General features: G+C 42.1%; 1 protein-coding gene across 3 annotated transcripts in view; it reads right to left on the bottom strand.

Annotated features, from left to right (window-relative positions):
• The window catches only part of NCKAP5 (NCK-associated protein 5), a 904,755-nt gene extending 884,438 nt beyond the window's left edge, over positions 1 to 20,317 (bottom strand). For all 3 annotated transcript variants that reach the window (XM_011970297.1, XM_011970296.1, XM_011970298.1), the window contains exon 1: positions 20,249 to 20,317. In XM_011970297.1, coding sequence (XP_011825687.1) covers positions 20,249 to 20,317 — 69 coding nt within the window. The remainder of the gene's footprint in view (positions 1 to 20,248) is intronic.
• Positions 20,318 to 21,064: the final 747 nt, after the last annotated feature.

The raw sequence follows: 21,064 nt of genomic DNA, 5'->3' as shown, positions 1-21,064 counted from the left end.
ATTCCTTTCAGGATATTTACATTTACATGCAGTTAGGCAGGATGTGTATGAGGGAGAAATAGAGGAAGCAGAGTAAAAGTGGGAAAGAAAGAAAGGATGAGAAAGGAAGAGGAAGGGAAAGAATGAGAAAAAAGGAAGGATGGAAGGATGGAAGGAAGGATGGAAGGATGGAAGGAAGGAAGGCAGGAAGGAAAGCAGCCAAGAAGAAAAGGGCAGCAGGGAGGAAGGAAGAGAGGGAAGGAGAAAAGAGGAATGATAGGGAGAGAGGGAGAAGGGAAAAATGGGAAAAAAATGAAAGATAAATATGTACAACTTTTATGCATCCATAAAAATAAATAAAGGAAAAAAAGAAGAGAGACAGGGAGGGAGAGAGGGAGAGAAAGAAGAGTAAACACAGCAAAGACATACTGTAAAAGAAGGAAGTGATTTTCACCATGTCTTTCATTCAACTGTGCTGCCCTGCAGGTGCAGAGAAGGTGAAGGAGTTTGTACTCTTTCTCCAAGAGGTGATCAACTCGCACCTGGCAGTTTGACACAATTACCTTCCAAGCTTTGATAGTCATTATCTTGGCTTCCACAGATACAATTGTTTTATGGCTCCAAGGATAATGCACTCCTTTCGGAAATCTAGCAGTCATGCCTGGGTTGGTGACCTCCTGAATCAAGGAACTGCTAGCTGGCAATACTGAGCTTAATACAGGTGGCCAACACAAGACAGTTTACTTTGCATGGGGAGTAGGTGGCTCTGTAATACTACGAAGTTATCAGTAACATTTCAATTCTGGACTGTGGCTGCCAGATATAAATGGCTTTATCATTTTGTTTGCGACTTTTGCAGATGTGGTTAAAGTCACACAAAGGCTCATACCAAAGGACTATGAGCTGCTTTTTGGTTTGGGACCCAGTACCAAATTGGTAAAATGAGCCAGCTTTCACAAAGAAGTTTTTTATTATGTGGACATGAGATAAATATTTAACTTGCAAAACTTACTTGCACATTAAACGTCTATCATAGAAAAGGGAAATACCCAAGTCTTTCTGTCTCAGTCATCTGTGGGTTCTAAAAATGCACAAACTAGATAGAATATCATAAATACATTTTCAAAAGGCCATGCAAAGAAACCAACACCAGGTGGACACATCTTCTTGCCACCTCATCAGTGGGCATACCAGAAAAACCAGACCAGACTCAGTGCCGAGGAAAAGTGACATAAAAGTCCAACTGTTCTTATTTTATTTTTTATTTTTATTTTTTATTTTTGAGATGGAGTCTAGCTCTGTCGCCCAGGCTGGAGTGCAGTAGCACAGTCTTGGCTCACTGCAACCTTCGCCTCCCGGGTTCCAGCGATTCTCCTGCCTCGGCCTCCCGAGTAGGTGGGATTACAGGTGCACACCACCATGCCCAGCTAATTTTTGTAATTTTAGTAGAGACAGGTTTTTACCATGTTGGCCAAGCTAGTCTTGAACTCCTGACCTCATGATCCGCCCACCTCGGCCTCCCGAAGTGCTGGGATTACAGACGTGAGCCACCGTGCCTGGCCCAAGTGTTCTCATTTTGCAAATTCTTTGATTTTCAGACATGAATGGGTCCCAATTTGTTTCTGACACACCATTTTTCAAATAGCTTCTCTGGTCATTCACAAGGATTTAGAAGAGCAAGCACTGTAAACACTTCCAAGTCTGGGCTTGATTACCTAGAAATGTATCTAGAATGTATTCTATCATTTAATTTAAAATCTGCATCATCTTGCAGGGAAAACACAGAATCTTATAAAAAGGACAAACTGCTTTTAAGAACGTGGATGTGATTTTAGATTTACAAAGCAATGCAATTACAAGTGATCTATTTGTTTGGAAAAACAGACTGAGGATAAATTCTATTAGTAATTAATTCAACAATAATATGAATTTGAAAATATGTATGTTCTGCTCTCTAAAAAAGGAGTAAGTCAGAAAGTCTACCTCAAATCTTCCAAATCAATGAGGTTTTATCCCTCTGAACTTAACAGAATTGTAACTTTTGACAAACTTTACCTTCTAACTTATCACTCAAGCATGTTCATCACACCAGAGACACTGCTCCAATAACACTTGTCTTTCTGGTACAGCATTTTGGAAACCTGAAGACTTCTGTGGGACAAAGCACATGGGAGGTCTGCTAACCAGACACGGCAATAACTTATCTCAAATACCCAAATGACAACTGTAATGGCCACATCCTAATGAGGCAACACTGGCCTCAGCAAAACAGCACCCCTAAATTGATTATAAAGTTAATAGAGCAGCTTTGGACAAAGTGGGGAGTTCAAACATTAAAGTAGGATTGCAAATTAATTTTTTAAAATTTATCTCGATACATTTGAAAGAAATTTAAGCAAATACCTCATTTTCAGACAGTAGTACAAATGATCTATATTGAATTTTCTTCAGGATCATCTTTATACATAAGTTTATTAGGACAGTGATGTACTTGTGACAGATTTTTTTTCCCTATAAAATATCTCTCTTCCCTAATAACTGATGCCTGCAATTCCATCATAGACATTTCCATTATTCCTTACTTAAATACAACACAGGGACGGGGTCCCTACGCTTGATTAGTCCTAGTAACACCATCTCTAGAGTTGTACTTGGAACACTTTGATGGCTGGAACCTTGTGTTTTCCTTCTTCTTCAGTATTCCCTGCAGGACCTCATCCTGTGCTAGGCACTTGATATCATAGAATCATTGAGCTCCAAGGAACTCGACAGATTGCTGGACTCCATCCTTTGATTACACAGTCAAGAAGATAAAGCTGAAACTCAGAAGAAAACTGAGACTTCTCCAGAGGAACTCAACCAATTAGTGACAAACCTGGGACCAGACGTGTGGAGCCCACAGACAGAGAAATTTACCCATCGAGTATTTACTGAGCTCTGTTGTGTGCTGGGCATTGTAGTATAAGCTGAGGACACGGAATGATGACTACAAATACATTGTCCTACAGAAGCTTGTGATCTAAATGAGTTGGCTAGACTCATACACCAACGATCACAGCAAATCTACCTAAGTGTCATTATAAAATTGAGTCCTTAATTAATTCTGTTGAATCAATCTAGGGAAGCTTAGTAATTGAGATATAGAAATGATTTCTTTTGGAAGATTTCACCTAAAAGAAGTACTGGAACTTAGATTCCACCAACAGGTCTTTAGCTGAGATTCCAGCAATTTCGAGTTAACTTTACTAATCAGAATATGTTATTTGCATTATAGATGTGAATGAAGAGCTCATCCATTTTAGTCATATACTCAAAATTAAAGTTGTGTTCATTCATTTTTTAGCCAACGTATTAGGTGTGTGTACAAAGAATACAGACAGAAATCCTGATTTGATTCATTCTTCTGTTCATAGCTAACTAGTAAATATTAACAATAGCTAAGCTATTAACTTTTCTAAAGGATCAATTTGTACATTCTCTTGGATGACGGTGAATCTCATTCAAGTGAGAAACCTTACTCTATTCAAGTTTTCATGAATTCTCTCAGATAATTAGTTTCAGGAAATAGCACTACATGACATCTTAGCATTTTCTAGTCCTCCTGGGAATTTCTAAATCATGTGACAAAAACACTAATCACAAAATTCAACAGAGAAGTGATATTAACATCTAATACTCAACATGTAGTCTTTGCTTCATAGGAGCCTTCAGGTTCCCTAGATCCTTAAGTGTCTGTTCACCTCACTTGCTGTGATAATTTCCAGTGATTGCTGCTTTGGTGATCCTTAACATAAGCCCAGAAGAAAGCCTTGGGTTTCCCCAGTATCTCAAGACTCCACCTATGTCCCTGTCTGGCTAGTTCACTCATATCTGCATCTAGTTTATATGTGCCTCTAATCAAATGTTCTAGACTTACCTAGTTTCAGAGATGGGGAAGAAATGCTATGACTTGGCTTGTGATCTGACACTACAGTGACCCTTTGCTACCTCTTCTCCATGCATACATTATGGGGCATGGGTTCTTTTTTATCTTGTATCTCCACACAAATGGTGACTGATTTCCAAGGGACTGAGAGAGTGGAGAGAACATTGGATCAAAGGCAGCCCTCTAGTGTGTATGGAGGTGTTGTTTGATGACTTCTCCTTCCTTTGGCCAAATACAATAGACAGATATAGATATAGATATAGATATAGATATAGATATAGATATAGATACAGATACAGATACAGATACAGATATAGATATAGATATAGATATAGATATAGATATATAGCTATCGCACTGCTTGTCCTGAGATTCATCCCAGTCTTAAAATCCGTTCAGTCTTCTACCCTCTTTCCTCTGTATGCCATACGCCTACATCATACCCTTCATATTCATAAAAGGTCAAAGCAGAGAAAGACTCAGGACCAAGCCTTCCCTCATGCAGTGAGCCTCTGAGCCTTCCACCCCAGTGACTCCCAAGGAGCACACACCACAGCTATGACAGAAGCACTGCAGATATTTCAAGAAAAACATATTTTAAAGAATAGTAATAGTTTCAGGATTTTAATAGAGGCACAGTACTTCGGACATGAGGCGTTCAATGAATGTGTGATGAATGAATGAATGAACGAATGAACAAATGAATGGGTGAGTGGTAAGCTTCCAAGTGTGCCTGGGGAGTAAGGCGGCTCCCTGCAGAGAAGGGGACTTGGATGGAAGCTGGCCCCTTTCCCTTGCTCTATTTTGCGACGGCAGGCATCTGAAATGATCCTAGATCACGTCCAGATGGGTGAGCCTACTTCTGGCATCTGAGAGTGGACAGAAATACTTTCAGCTCTCAGGCGTGAGCCAGTTTAGGTTATTTAATCAAGAGTGTGTATGGTTTACCCACAGCACTTACTGGAATAAAGCTTTACTTGGTAGTAAACCCAGTACCACAAGCAACAACCCTTTGTTTTTATCTTATTATAGTGACTGTTATTCATTTCTTCCTTCACACAGTCATCCACGGAACATTTTGGAATACTCCTTTCTACTAAACTGTACTGGGGGTATAACTGTGAACAAGTTAAAACTCCTGTTCCCATTTCAGTTCTCAAATCACCACAGTTCTTACTGTTCTGCAGTATGACTTTTAACTTTCTCAAACAATTGCTTTTGGCTCTTGCCTCATCTGATCCTTATATAAGCCCAGAAGAAAACAGAGGCCGAGAAGAGGTTAAAGATTTTGAGGGTGGCACACAGCTAATGAGTAGCAGAGCTGGGTCTTGTTTTATGACATGGAGAGCTATGCATAGTTTCTATTAGCCAGTTTCATTTTCCTTTCAACAGGAGCCCTGAAGCAACACACTTATCAACAAGGGCAGTGATCTTTGGTCGGACCTTCTTTGGGCAAAGGACTTTGGACACCAAATATGCTTTCTCTAATAACGACTATACTCAATTTTCCAATTTTTCATTGGGATCTGGTAACCACCTAGGAAAAAAAGATGAACCATCTTCCTGCTCCTATTATACTAAGACTCATCCTACTTAATTCCTCATTTCAAACAAGAACTTTTGTTATTTCCAAACAATATTCAATTACCAAAGAGTTGCTCTGGATTAGTGGTAGGACACCACTCTCCTTTAGGATAGAGCACATTTTCCATCAGCCCCACCAAATCTGTCAAGAGTGAAGAAGGAAGATGCCGCCAAGGAGGAACCAAGGCCTGGGAGCCCTAGCTGTCACTCTCCTCTTCCTCCTCTGAATGGAAACTCACTCTGAGCACAATGACAGGCTCTCCAGGCCCTTCAGGACTCCTGAGAAAAGCGCTTAAATCCACAATACGCTCCGTGATCTGTTTTTCATTTGCAGAGGGGAAAAAAAAAGTCTAATGTTGGAGGTTTAGCTCCATGGGAAACTACAACTGCAAATTGAATTTTTGAAAATTAAATCCAATTTAAAATGCATTAAAAACTATTTAAAGCAATCTTCTGGTGAGTCCTTGGTTATATGAGGAATCTTTCTGGGAAGAAGAAAAAGCAATCCCTGGTGTATCTGTTGTATAAATCTGGGTTTATACACCAGTAGAACTTTCTTAAAACAAGGTATGGGGGCCTGAACTGCAAAGTGCTGAAGACTGGCACCCCTGCCCAGCACTTTAGGATCCTCACTGGATCTCTCATCAAAGCACAGAGGAAGGTTTCTTTGCACAAGAGAGATTAAGTTGCTATTTAAATCAAAGGACCCCAAGCAGAGGGGGACATGCTTTGAGAAGAGCCACTGTAAAATAGCCATTGAAGCTATGGCACTGAACCCTACAGAAGATGGTACCTGGGAGTAACCAACCCGTCACTATAGGAAAGGAAAACCACATAGCTCCTCTCAGCTTTGAAATCTGCATGCGATATGTGTGGATGGTGCAAATATTAGCAGCATGAGCTTTGCAGCAAGATAGACCTTGCTGTTTACAAGTTCTACAACTTTGAACAAGTTATTGAATTCTTGAGCCTCAGCTTCTTCATCTGTACAATGAAGATATGATAGTACCTCGCTGTAGAGTTGTTGTGAAAATTAAATGAGCTAATACAAATTAAAAGTTTCATCCAGTATCCTATTATAATGTTAGTTGCAACATTATCATCATCAATTCCACTAATTTAGATAAGAATGAAAAACCATATGGAATATTCTAAGGCCTTCTGATTATTCAAAAACATCATTATCATTATTTCATACAAATTGATCACACACTGAGGAGGGTGTTTAATTGGCCCCACTCTTTCCATCCCAGAATTCCAGGTTCTATTTATGTCAAGCTACTCTGTCCTGAACCAATTGCTAATAACCAATAGGATAGTGGCCTATTTCCCTTCATCAGAACACACTTGCTCTGTGCTTCATTCTCTCAAAGTCCTTTCTCAACCAACTGGTAATTGGACAGACTGATTCCATTTATGTCTAGACTTCCAGGTGACATACTACAGCTCAGTTTAGCACTTAAAAATTAACTTTAATTCTAGAATTTCAGTACTATTCAGCATGTGCGTTTAAGGTAGCAATGTACCAGAGCGGAGGATTAGGCCCGAATTAGAAGCAGGCTGAAAATACTATACGAGAACCCTGGTGTTTCTGCCTGATTCAAGTTACACTGACTTCCAATCATGCATTTTATCTTTTGGCATGCTTACATAGGTGCCCAATAAATGTTACCTTTTGGTGATAATAAAACAAAAGCCAAACTTTCAAAAGCTAGAATATCCAAAAGACCATTGTCTGCATTCTTGGCAGCAGCCAGATAGCCAGTTTTCCCAAGTCAGCAGCCTCTGAGGAGGCTGGCGAGGGGCCAGTTCCCAGGGTTGGTGCATTCCTGGGGCCTGGCAAGAGGCCACTGGGACCCTGTTTCCTCTTTCCTTCTCTCTACGTAGTGGAAAAATTTTCCCATTTTGACCCCTCTGAGTCTTTTTTCCCCCTATCGCAGCAAAGGGAGTCAGATGGGAAATGTTCTCCAGTTCCCTCCCAAAACTCATCTCCCACTGCTCCAAGCTGGCAGAGCTTGAAGCAATTGAAGGCATAAGACAAACAAAGGAGGGTTCCTCTGGCCAGTCATCCAGTCCGATTCTATCAGGAGCACAGAGCCTGGAGCAAGGAGAACCAGCGGGACCCTGTGCACAGGGAGTCATTGTACATGTGCTTGGAAGACTATGGGCACTTCTGGAAGCTTTTGGAATAAAATTACCTGTTATAAATAGATACTGGCTGGGTTTCAGGGTTGCGAGTAAGAGGCTGAGATTTCCAGAAAAATAGAATGCTCCACATAAGAAGTTCTGGTGTACAGAACTGAACTAAGAAGAAAGGAATTTGAGGTTGGTCAAACATGACCTATAGTAAACACCTGGGTAAACATTTCTGGCAGATAACATCATGGACATGCTATTCCACTTTTAAACATCATATATGTATATATGTAAACCAAACATAAAAGAAAAATCTTTTCTGAATGCTTCCTTCCACGTGCGACAAAGAAAGCTGCCATCTGGAATGGCCACATCAGCTGGTCCGCATGTTTCCAGGGTAGAGAAGCCTGCATGCCAGGCACGGTACTCCATGCCCTATTTGTGCTGTGAGTCCTTTCCCTAAATTTACTCAACAACTCTTTGAGTAAGAGATGATCATCTCTACTAATAGATGACAACATGGAGGCTCAGAGAAGGCAGGTGACATGGCCAAAGTCACACACGCAGTAGGAGGCTGGGATTCAAATCCAGTTCAGGCTCACTCTCCAGCCAACTCATGCTCTCTCCACTGAGTTACAGGGTGCTGTAATCTATTTCCACTGTGCCCTTTAAAACGCGTGCTTTGCACACAGCATGTTCTTAATACAGCTTTCTTCCTGAGGCTGCCATGGCTGCTTCTATATTTGATAAACATTTTGGAGATTAGCAGATAGGAGCTGCACCACTCTCATCATAAAAACATATTTCCTTTGCATAAGGTGCCACAGCCTCCAAAATAATTCCTTGCTCTTCATATCACTTAATGACAACATCCCTCATCACAGTGTCCCACCACTGAAGACACAGATATTCAGAGAGTTTAAGAAACATGCTAAAGGCCACACATCTACCAAACACTTCAACTCCAGCTCTAGTCTAAGGGCTTATGCAGTTCTAATGCAGTGAACAATCCACTAGACCACCCTCCCTGTACCTCAGCATCACACAGCTTTTATCAGGACTGTTGAAGAGAAGACCATGTCACTGCTTACACGGAACTTGTGTTCTGAAGGTGCCACATCACATTGTCTGGTGAAACCAAATTGACAAGGCCAAGGAAATAGACTGGAAAACAACACACAAAAATCTACTCCAAATAAAATATTAAAAATGGGTTAGTGTTTTCTCAGTCCAGAAATGTGAGAAGAGAGGGTGGCAGATTCTATTATGTTATAGAGTCAGTGTGCTGGATATACTCGTTTGGCCTCTCCACATCTACCCTTCACCCTTCCCTGCCCTGGTCTGGGCCCGGAGCACTCCATGGGCCCCATTCTCCTGGCTTCCAATTGGGTTCAGCCAATGGAGGTACCAACAGGGGACAAGATAGTGGGAGGAGAATGAGGTGGGAGTATTCATGTCCTGATTCCCTTGCTGCAGGGCCAGCATGGTTGGCTATATCCCTCCACCTAAGGTGGCATTTCCCGCCAAGTGGCTCACTCCTTATAGACACACGGTTCTATAGCCACTTTCAAGGCCAAGTGGCAATGACTCCCCACTGTTTCTAGCTGTGGGGGCTCCATTATTATCTTGTTGCGCTTTCTACATCGTGCCACCCCTTTTAAAGAGGCCCTTTATTAAACTCTCCTCCAGTACCTGGCATGAGTGTGCAATGTGTCTCCTTCCAGGACCTTGATGCAGTAAACAAGAAAACAATATTCTGATTTTGTCTTTGTAGACAAATTATGGGAAGTTACTCAAATCCTCTAAGAGAATGAGAAAGGCTTACTACTTTAGACCAGGCTCTCTCTTTCAGTCACTTCCTTCTCACTGTACCTCACCAAACAGAAATTAGGTCAGATATTCTGCCTCAGGGACCTACTAAACTGGGCCCAGGAGATCTCCACATAGCTACCTACCACACTCACAGTCTAGCCGGGAGTCCACTCCGGGAGGAAGGCAGGACACCACTGGCCTCATCCCAGTCTGTCTAGTTAGTGCCTTCAAAGACTTCGCTCTCAGTGTCCACCCACCCAAGCTGGATCACTGCCAGCCTCATGGCCACTCCATCTCCAAAAATGGCAGGCCTCTGAAAACAACTCCTCCTCACAAAAAGGCCAACAGCCCTTGAGCCTACTTATCTGCCGGCTCTGACAGATGGACCCCAGAATTCACCAAACCAAATGATTTTATTTCCCTCTACACATCTATGTGCATGAAAGCAGTCAATGAATTAATTGCATTGGGAAACTTACCAAGCTGAAGACAACTGCTTAAAACCAAGAACCAAAAAGGTGTGGAAAGACAGAAGGCAAGCAAACCTCAGGGGCATATTCGGAAATGGACAATTATGATCCATTAAGCCTAGTTAAGAAACTGAAATTTATGAGGAGGAAACATCTGGAACTGCCTGGAATGTAAAGGAACCAGGAGGAACCACTTTTTGGTCTTAGAGTGAGCAGCCCAGACAAATAGGATTCCACGTTAGGAGAGAATTGCAAAATTAGTGTAGAAAAGGGACAGAATGGAGGCAGTGCATCTGGTGTTAACTGAAGCGTTTGAATATGATGGCTCCTGGATTTCCTTTTGAAATATTAATTGAAATTGGGCTAGAGATGAGGGCTGCATGAAAACTGGCAGAAAGATCATAAATACTGGTTAAGCTGAGCCAGAGGAATGGAACACGGCAATGCAACATGAAGTAATGAGAAATGCTGCTCCATTCATGGCCATGAACCCTGTGGATGTTTAATAAATATTAATTGATAATAATGAACTATACTGCTGAGTGGTAAATTAGTGTAAGATACCTAGGCTGCTGAAATACAGCTTATATATATATATACAGTTTGTACAGTATACACTGATAAATGGATGAGAAGAAAAGATGAAAATGATTTAGCTATGTGATGCATTTTGCCTTGCATCAGGAATTAGGGGTAAGAGAATGTTAGAGGAGTCAGGAGGGGTGGCCAGAGGGGGCAAGAGGAAAGTTAGGACAATAATTCAAGATTATAGTAGACCTTGCTTAGGGTCTTGGCAATTTCTCAAGTACAAGCCAGGCACCCTGGAGTCACACCCCATTCTTTTAGACACTGTGACTTTCTCAATAAATTTCTGCTTCAGGGAACTCAGGTACACCATAGATTAAATTTGGACCAATTTATTGAAGGAAGATATGAAAGCCCTCCTCCTTGGGGAAGCCCTCTCTGATCAATATAGCCAGAACAACAACTTCCTCTTTGTAACCCCATCAGTCTTGTTGTTTGCACCACTGTATACCTCCTGGTACTATGATTTGTGTATATGTGACAAGTTTTTTTTAAAGCTTTGCAAAGCAGAAATTGTAGTTTGCATTTCTTAGCACTCATTGCACTGTGTTTCACACCCAGTAGGTGCTCCATTCCTTTGCTGATCAATAAGAAACTCGAAAAAGAAGAGCAGGCACATATCAGAGAGAACACCCAGATGCCCATTAGGTTTGGGACCAGCTTCTAAAGGGATCGATGAAAGCTCTACCTCCTGTTATGGACAAAGCACTAGAGAGTCTGCCATGGGAACAATCCTAGGCTGCCAGAGGATGATGCGGAAAACTCAGTTGCCATGGAAACTTGTATGATCTGATGATTCCCATTGCTGAAAGATGGTGAGACAACAGGAGAATGACAAACAGATCTTGGAGCCCTAAGAACACACGGAACATGCCAAGCAAACATCTCTACTCATTTGTACTTATTTCTGCTACAGAAGCAGTCTCATTTCATCATCTGTCAATAACACAGCATTTATAAAAGGCTTTCAAAATGTGTCCAGTTCCTATTTCTATTTAGTGATCTCGGTGACAAGGATGCAAAGAATTACCTCTGATGCGGGCAGACAACACTTATCGCAGCAGCTGAATACAGGTGAATGAAACAGGTGTCACCAGAGCTCCTGCTCCATGACTCCAGCAAGGGCAGCCATCCGTGGGCAGGTGCTGTGGTCAGCACTAATGGCAGGTGAAGCCACCTAACCATTCTTGCATCCCAGATTCCTGTGAGAATCACTCCCCAGAAAAATGTACAAATGCATATAACATAAAATATATCAGCTGGGCACCGTGGCTCATGCCTATAATCCCAGCACTTTGGGAGGCCGAGGCAGGTGGATCATGAGGTCAAGAGATCGAGACCATCCTGGCTAACACGGTAAAACCCCATCTCTACTAAAAATACAAAAAATTAGCCGGGTGTGGTGGAGGGAACCTGTAGTCCCAGCTACTCAGGAGGCCGAGGAAGGAGAATGGCGTGAACCCGGGAGGCAGAGCTGGCAGCGAGCCGAGATCGCACCACAGCACTCTAGTCTGGATGACAGAGTGAGATTCCATCTCAAAAAAAAAAAAAAAAAAATATATATATATATACACACACACACACACACACACACACACATATATCAGAGAATTCAAAGCCCTGGAAGTCTTTTCATAAATCTCCCCTATCAAGTACCTTTGGGACTCAAGAGAGTCCAGGACATCATATTAATAATCTCTGATGTAAAACAAACAAACAAAAAACTTTACACACACACTAGAATCATCCTTGGGCAAACCTGAAAAGCAGCATGCCATTTCCTCTCTCCAACCTTCCCAAATAGCACCCTGGGCGTGCTGCATATGGAGCCCCTTTATCCCATATTCAGCACCCCCACAACTGTGTATTTGGTTCATAAGCAGCTGCTCACTACTAAGTTCACTCACTCATTCATTCATTTTCCTGAGCTTTTTCTATGTGTCAGACTTTAGGAATCCAATGTAAAGATGACATGGCCCATGACCTCAGGAAACCTACAGTTGAGATCAGTCAAGGGTGATTTTTCTTTTCAGGAAACATAATGGCCATGTCTGGAGATAGTTGTGGTTGTCACAATGAGGGAGGGGTGCTCCTGGCATCCAATGGGTAGAAGCCAGATATCCCAATAAACATCCTACAATACACAGGACAGCCCCCACAAAAAAGAACAATCAGGTCCAAACTATCAATAGTGTCGAGGCTGGGAAACCTGTTCTACAGCACATAGGCCTGTGGGAATGTGAAAAGGCCAGAAGTAGGTATTATGCCAGCTCAGGAAGGGGCGTGTTCATAACAACTCCGGAACATGTGGCTTTGACGGCAGCCTGCCTTCTCTTCAGAGATGAGAGGAAGGAGAGAAGGAAGCAAAGAAGCCATTAAGAGTGAGTAACAACCACAATGAAGGTTGATCCTCCTTCAGGCAACGTCAGAGGAAGCAGCACCAATTCCAAGTGCTGGGCAGACAAATGGCATTTCTTCCAGAATCTCTTCATGGGAAATGCTGCTGACTCTCTACTCACCTCCATCAGTCAGCGGCCCAGCAGAGGCAATGTGCAGCCATTTGGTAGGACCATCACTCAAGTCATAAACCCCATTGCATGCTGGGGGACGACTAGACGCTCGAGGTGCCACATCACTCACCAGGTTCCCCCTACTCTTCTCCCATTCTAGTCAATAACTCCACCTGTACGTGTACACGCCATAATCCGTCCTCATATGAATAAAAACACAAAATTGAATATATATGGGTATGTGTGTACACACACACACACACACACACACACTCTTATAAATTGCAATCTCTTCTAAAGTTGGTTTCAAGGTCTGGTTCATCAGAAAATCACAAGATCAGAAAACAGACCTAGATCCATGTTCTATATTCCTTATAAGTCTCCCCCTCCCACCACCACTCCTTTGTCAATTGTTTTGCTGAAACCAAGTCTGGCCTCCCTCTGCTCTAGACTATTCTAAACTGCAGGCTCGTCATTGGGCACAGATGAGGCAGGTGTGCTAATGCACATGGTCTCGTCCTGTTGAGGCAGCTGGTGTTCTTTCACATTGTGAAGCACCGTGAAGGAGCTCCCAGTCACTGGCATAAAGGAGTTTCCTACTTCAGAGCTGTTAGCTGTGCAGACCCAGTGTAGTCTGGGGGTAGCCAGACCTGAAGTGAAATCCCACCTCTACCTCTTACTAGTTCTATTGCCTTGAGGAAGTTGATTAACTTGTTAAGCCTCAGAGTTCTCATTTGTAAAATAGGGATAATTAGAGTTCCTACCTTAAAGGGTTGTTGTTAAGTATTAAATGGTAGTTTCCATATAAAGTATTGAGCAGCATGCCTGGCCTATATTAAGCCTCCATACATTTCAGCTACTATTACTAAGGGGAGGAAGCCATCCTGGTTGAGACTTAATGCATGATTCACTGAGTGAACATGCTGAGCTGTCTGCCAAAGTGGCTTTGATGTTAGATTCTGCCATCCTCATTACTGACATGCTCTACGCCCACTGCTTGGACCTAGTCTACTTCTGTCCTGCATTCAGACTCTGTGCTCAGCACCAGTGTTGCTGCAGATCTCCAATGGCCCTCCAAGACTTCTCTTGTTAGGATCTGATCTCTTCTCACTCTTCTGGGGCTCCCCTCAAGACTCACAGCAAGTGGCACCTGTGGGTGGTGCCCACCTGGCCCGGCCTCCCCTGCCTCCCCATAGCTCATGTGCTCCCGGCTCGATCCACGGGACCCGGAGATCTGCACTGTTGGAGAACAGGTGGGCAGGGCACTTCTACATTTCTGGACCCACAGTGATGGGCCGAGCTCGGCTGGTGGACAGATTCACCAGGTAGATAACTGTCTAAGGGTCTGACACGTCTCTAACTCCACCTCTGCCAACTCTCAAGGGGGCACAGTCAAAATTTCCGCATGACACTTTGGAAAGGTTGCTAAACCAGGCCAAAGCTAGTCTGTTCTCCACCACTTGCTTTTTTTCTAAAAATGGCCTTCACTAGATCCTCAGACATCACCCTATCTTCTGATACCTGGCTCAGGCCATGGTCTCTGTTCTAAGTACATCAAAGAGACACGGAAATAATAGCCCAGTAAGAGGAAATGAGGCAGTTGGAGGAAAAGAACAACTCCCTCTCATTCTTTGTCCCTCCCTGACTTGATGCTCATTTGGGAAATCTCAAAACCATCTTGACATCAGGGAACAAAGATCAGGCTTCCCAGAGGACAACTGGGCCTGTCCCCAGTGGCCAGGGGCACAGGGCAAACAGTACTTTATATATGCTTCCATCAGTAGACATGGTCAAGGGGGACTGAAATTAGAGTAGCCGGAAACCTTCTATAGGAAGCTGGTGTTTTGGGCTCTGTACAGCATCCCTATGGTAAGAGGAGGTCTAACAAGAGAACTGTGAGAGTCAAGAAAGATCCAGTCATGCCTGAAGCAGTACAGCATGAAGACTTTTGTTTTCTTACTATTCGTAACCCACTGGCCGTAGGCTGTACTGAGCAGCACCAGCAATACCTCTATTTTGCATTTAGAAAAAGTATCAGCAAGGTTGAACATACTCTATGTCAATATTTTCTAAATATTAGGAAATGCCTTCTAAACATTTTTCTGTCCCCCACTCTTCCTACTGGGGTATACGTACTTTGATAACAGCCTAAACCTGTTCCTCTGCCTGCCCTCATACCACATTTACTGAGGGTAAACACAAATCACTACTTAGAAAATCAGCACCCAGGAAATGTAAACCAGGACTTTCAACATTCCCCTTTCTCTTATGCATGCGGATAGCCATTAGAATCCAGCCTACTGCCTGTCTTTGTAATTAAAGTGTTTTTTTTTTTTGTTTTTGTTTTTTTTTTTTTTAAGAAAATAGCTACATTTGATCATGTGTCTTCAGAGGCAGCTCTCCTCCTACAACAAAGGTAAGCAGTTGTAACTACTTATGTGGCCTGCAGAGCCTGAAATATTTACTATCTGGACCTTTACAGAAAGAGTTTGCTGACTCCTGCTTCAGAATTATATCCAGTCACTAAATGGCGGGCGGGGCGGGGGGACACAACTGAACATAAACCAGCAGAGATTTAAATTCAATATGAGGAAGAAGTTTCCCTGGGAGAAAAAAAAATCAGTAATAACATGAGTTGGCACCAAAGGATGCAGGACCAATATCCTTGGGTTGCCTCTTTTTTCTCTACTCTCTCAGTCTGCAGTTACCAAATTCCCTCTGTTGCTTCAAACTACAGCTCCCCCATGGCCCCTCCTCACATCTTCCCAGAGTGATCTCAGCTCCTACCTCTGTCAGTGACACACTGTTCTTCTCCATCTGATGATATTTTTTTTCTGCTTATTAGGACAGCTTCCCCAAATAAACTAGAAGCACTTGAGGAAGCCTATCCCCCTGTGTCAGCCAAGGAGACCTGGCAGGAAACGGATGACACACTCAAAGCATCTAACTGAGGAAAGTTTGCTAAAGAGACTGTTCACTGAATTGTAGGCAGAGCTAAGTCAAACCAACAAAAGATGGGCTAACAACATCCAAGAGCCATTACTATGAAGAATCCTTAAGGGGTATGGGGAAGCAGAAGGTGCCAGAACACAGAGAGAGCAGTGGTTCTCACTATAGCTAGAGTTCTGGGGAGAGGGTTGTCCAACAAAAGCTGCAACTTTGGGCAAAGGTGCCCAGTTCCTGTGGTCCATGACCAGGCAGGGTGAGAGTGGGAAAACAAATACCCCAACCTCTGATCTCCTGCTAGGAAGCCAGCAGGACCTCTTTCTCCCATTGGCCAAACTCAACCAGATTCCAGAAGGTAACGTCCATGTGGTACAGCCTCCACGTGTGACTGGCCAGGTAGTGAAGGATAAAGAGTGGATCTGGAGGGAACATGCAAACCATCCAGCACATCCCCATAGCTGGTTTTCAGTAGTGCTTGTTGATTGACTTTGTGTTAATGAATGTTGTGGAAGGCTTGATTACTATAATGATTTGGATACAAACAGTCAAGAGTCTGAAGGATGAATTCAGGGATGTGTGCAGTTCCTTTTCTTCCTCTACAAGCTCAGCTGTCAGAGCTGAAGGTTTAGTGTGGCAAATGTTTTGTCTTCCTTTTGTGGGTGAGAAGAAAAGAGGATACCAAGAAGGAATTCATACTGCTACTCTCATCTGTGCTTAAAAGCTAAATGTATTTCCCCAAAATTAAAAAGAGAATGTTTGCTACTTAAATGTGAGCTGGTAAGAAAGATAACTCACGTTCCAGCATGCTCATCAGTTAAATGCTATCACAGCTACAAGTGTCAAACAGCTACATGGGCAGCCCGGGAATGAGTCTGGCAAATAAAAGAACACAGTGTGAAATGATGACTTTTTCTGATCAAAAAGCATCCTGGGGAGGGCTGAACAGTTTTGGGTCAAGAAGAGGCCTCTATTTCTGGGGTGATTTTTATTGCTATCAGAGAGAAGACCGTACTTGCTGTGAACATATGGCTACTCCACACACTCCTACCGGTGAAGGCAAACTCATAGTCACTTGTCTTTCTCCCTGGGCCTTTAGCCCCAACAATGAAACATATTTTTCATTTCAGTTTCACTTATGTATCACTTTCTCTTTTAAAAGGGTGAGTTATAAAGTAAAAAAAATCACCATCAATGAATATTTCAGTGTTACCAGGACGCACGTACGCGGACACGTATATGTGTGCACACACATACACTCAAACCCTCCCCCATGCCACGTGACTAAGGACCACAAACTCATTTTCCCCAACTGGAACTTTTTTCAGTTTTTGTACTGTGAGTTTCTTTATTCTGTGGCTCCTCCAGTCTAAAAATGTAAAAGCTGTTGCAAGGGAGCTATAATTTCTACTCAACACTTCAATGATTTGATTATATAAAATAAAAAGTGTAATGAAGTTAATAGCACCTTATTCTTGCAATACATTATGAGAATATTTTCCTGCAAAATCTGAAAGTGGAAATTACCTCTGGGCTCCCTAACTCTCAAAAATATGGGTCGTGATGATTACTGCAATGGAATTTCAAGACTGAAGAACGTAATATGTTTCTCTTTCCTCTATTCAGTTTCCCAAAAGGACATCTTCTCTTCCTGGGATAGTATATAATGAAAGATAAAGAACTTAAGTGACAGATTGTTCTACTTTTGGTGTAATCCTAGCGTGTGAGCTCAGGAAGAGCAGATAACCTCTCTGGGCCTTAAGTAGTCTGAAAAGTGAGGGGACTGGATAACCCATTTTCACTTTAGCATTCTAGATTCAAAAAATAAAATAAAAAACATGCATTGGGAATGAAAACTGTACTGTAATGCCAGGTTTGTTGTTCTTGTTTTCTTGTATTTCACAGCAGCCCTTATCCAGAATCTTCCCCACCTGCTTCTCGCCTAGTAATTTGTGTGGCTTCAGCATAGAGCGGAAGAAGAGGGCAACATCCTGAGTTCAGATCCTTCACAGGCCGGGGATCTTTGATCTCATCCCTGGTCCAGCTTTCTTTCTGACAGTTGGAATTCATTCAACATGCTTTCAGGTTCCCATTCCCAAAGAATCAACTCAAAAAGAATACTCTAGCTGCTATTGTCCCAGAGGTAGCACCTCATTTGAAGAACAGAACATAATCCTACAACCGAGGGCAAAATTGTAGTCACTTGGCCTAAGTGCAAATAATGTTAAATAGCATTTAAGTACCCCCCTACACACTGTGATAGGAAAGGACATCCTTTTTCAGAATTTTCCCAATCTGGGCATGCAGATGTAGCACAGTCTGCCTCTAGGAAACAAGGAAACGATTTCGCTAGTGTAAAAACTCTCCTAAGCATGATACAGGGAGACTTAACAGGATTAAGTTTCTCAGGTGGTGCCAAACAAGTTCTCATTTTCACAGCGTTCTTCTATGCCAGCAAGTCAAGAAACATATTTGCAGCCCTCAACAAGTTTCAGGGTACAGCCATATGCCAAAAAGAATGCAAGCTCGATTTAGGGTTTTCAGCTAGACTGGTAATGTGACAGGATTTTACTTATGCCCATTTCCAATCTATCTTTAGGTAAAATTTAAATATGTTAAATATGAGCATTGACACTGTTTCCCTTTTTCTGATCTACAGGTACCTAAGATCCCCCCTGTCTCGTCCTGTCCTATCTTTGCCTTCCCAGCGTTCTGGACTCTGCATTCTTCTGTTTTACCAATTCCCTCAACAAAATTCTGCTCATCTGGTTGACATTTGGCAGAGATCCAAGGCCATTTATTAATGAATGCTACTATGAATTATTGAAAGCCAATAGCTTATTATGTTTAACTTGATAGGTTAAGAGGCAGAAATCTGTGGCTTTGGGGAACAACCAATATCGATGATATTTCTGGGTTAAGAGAATCTTTCTTGAGCTGCTCACATCATACCATATGGCTATCTCTGTCCTTAACCTAGGCCTAAGACAGACCCTATTGGCATGCTGATATGTAAAAAGTGTTTTTCTTCTGCAAAGGAGAGGCTGAGAAATTATCTCTTTATCCCAAGTTTTCCCAGAAGTTGAAAAAGGAATACACACACATACACACATACACACACACACAGACACCCAGACATGCTCACACACTAATGTCACCACATTCAACCTGGAGTTAGCAAGATGTAGGAGGTGTGATGGGGTCAGATCTACAGAGAAGAGGACTTAAAATACACCAAACTTAGCCTCTAAAGGTATGCTGGTCAAGGCACAGCCCAAATAGACACAGATGTTGATTCTGACTAAGGAGAGAAGAATTTGACATAAATGCTTAACACAATCTTCTTCTCAAGTCCCAGAAACTCACATCTATGAACAATTTGTGAGGTGGAGTCTCAGCCATTAGGAGGTAAATAACTAATCTGTCCATGACAGAGCAAGACCTATAGCTGCAAGGTTTGAAAGGTATAACGGATAAATCAAACCAACAAATATTTCGCTGAACCCCTACTCTGCTAGACTCCAGGCCAGGTGCTGAGAATATACAAGTGAATAAAACACATCCCTATAAAACGTACACAAGAAGGAACCAAGCTAAATCTCTATTTCAGAAAGTTTGCTTTCTATTTCAAGTTTGCTTGATTTGATTCCTTGCTCTGCTCACAGGCACTGCGTAACAGAAAAGGTGACCGACACATGTTAGCCCAGACACTGCGGAAGAGTAGCCAACCATCAGACTTAGTCTAAAGTGAATTAGCCTGTTTCATTGGACTAAGCAGATTCTCACACCTGATAGCAAACCCTACCAGGTTGTTAAGAACGATGTTCATCAGCATTAAAACTCTTAGAAAGTTTACAGACAACTGAACTAGTGCACATACCTAAGAAGATCTCCAAGACTTCCTCAGCTCTTCAATATTTGAAGCTGTATTGAATTCTTGTTCAACTTACCCCCAAGGTTAAGATAAATGGGGGATGGAACAACTATATATAGGCTTAGCATTTGGCATCAGTATACAGTAGTGTTTTTGTATAGGCTGAAGTCTACATCAGCTGGAATTAATATAATTAAATATAATGTCGACAGGTTATGACATTTGCCTATTAAGACACTATACAAACATTCCAATAATTTGCTGGTTTTTGAGTTTGTGAAAAATAAATGAAACAAAATCTCAGGGGATGTTGCTAATGGTGTAACTGGAAGAGAGGTTTCAAAAGCACAGGGTTCAGGAAATAACAGTCAAAGAATAATGCATTCAAAGCCAAAACATATAGAGTGGCAAATGAATATTTAGTACTTACCACAAGACTGCTGTCTAGAGACAGCCTTTTTCCAAAGTCCCTTTTCTCGAGCTGTCTCTTTCCCTCCATGGACGAAGTTATTTATTTTCTTTTGTGACTTATAAGAATCCCCCGTCTGTTTCCAGGGTCACTGAAAAGAGTGAACATGTGTTTTACTATCCAAGTGCACAGTGTTTAGACCTTTGTTTTCAACTGTCTAACCAGAAACAAGCATTGAAGTCAAAATATACCTAGTCCCAAATAATAAGTATAGAACTGGGCTCTCTCAACTCAAAAGACCACTCCGTGTTACAAATGTCAGAGTCGTCTTTATGGCGGCCCCTGTGTTTTTATAGGTTTTGCTAATGGAGTTGGGGAATGGGTTTGCAGGTTGAATCAGCAGACTGTGGAAAAAAGCAAACAGTCTCCGTTTCATGCCACACTTGCTCCACACCCGTCCTCTCTCTATCAGCCAGAATCATTCTGTTACTGTGCACATCGATGCTGTCTGCAAATTCCATGAGATCAAACCGACAAAACCACGCTCCATAACCAAGAGTTACTGAGCTCAAGGTCCAATGAAGGGAAACTGAAACATGAACTTTGTTGTCAATATTTAATTTAAAAAATATGTAATTTAAAAATATTTGAGGAACATTGTAAGATACATTCCTCTCGGGATAGATTGATTCAAAATGAATGGTGGGTGATGTCATTACTGTCAATGAGTATTTATAGAACACCCACTGTATTTTTACCATATTAGATATAGTTCAGCCCCGAACTCCACTGAGATTGCTTTTTCTAGAATGATTAAGTATTCTGGTTAATAAGGAT

This window comes from Mandrillus leucophaeus, unplaced genomic scaffold (assembly GCF_000951045.1).
Source record: "Mandrillus leucophaeus isolate KB7577 unplaced genomic scaffold, Mleu.le_1.0 Scaffold94, whole genome shotgun sequence".
NCBI classification, from domain to species: Eukaryota; Metazoa; Chordata; class Mammalia; order Primates; family Cercopithecidae; genus Mandrillus; species Mandrillus leucophaeus.
The sequence above is the reverse complement of the archived record's forward strand: the minus strand, read 5'-3'. Positions and strand labels throughout refer to the sequence as shown.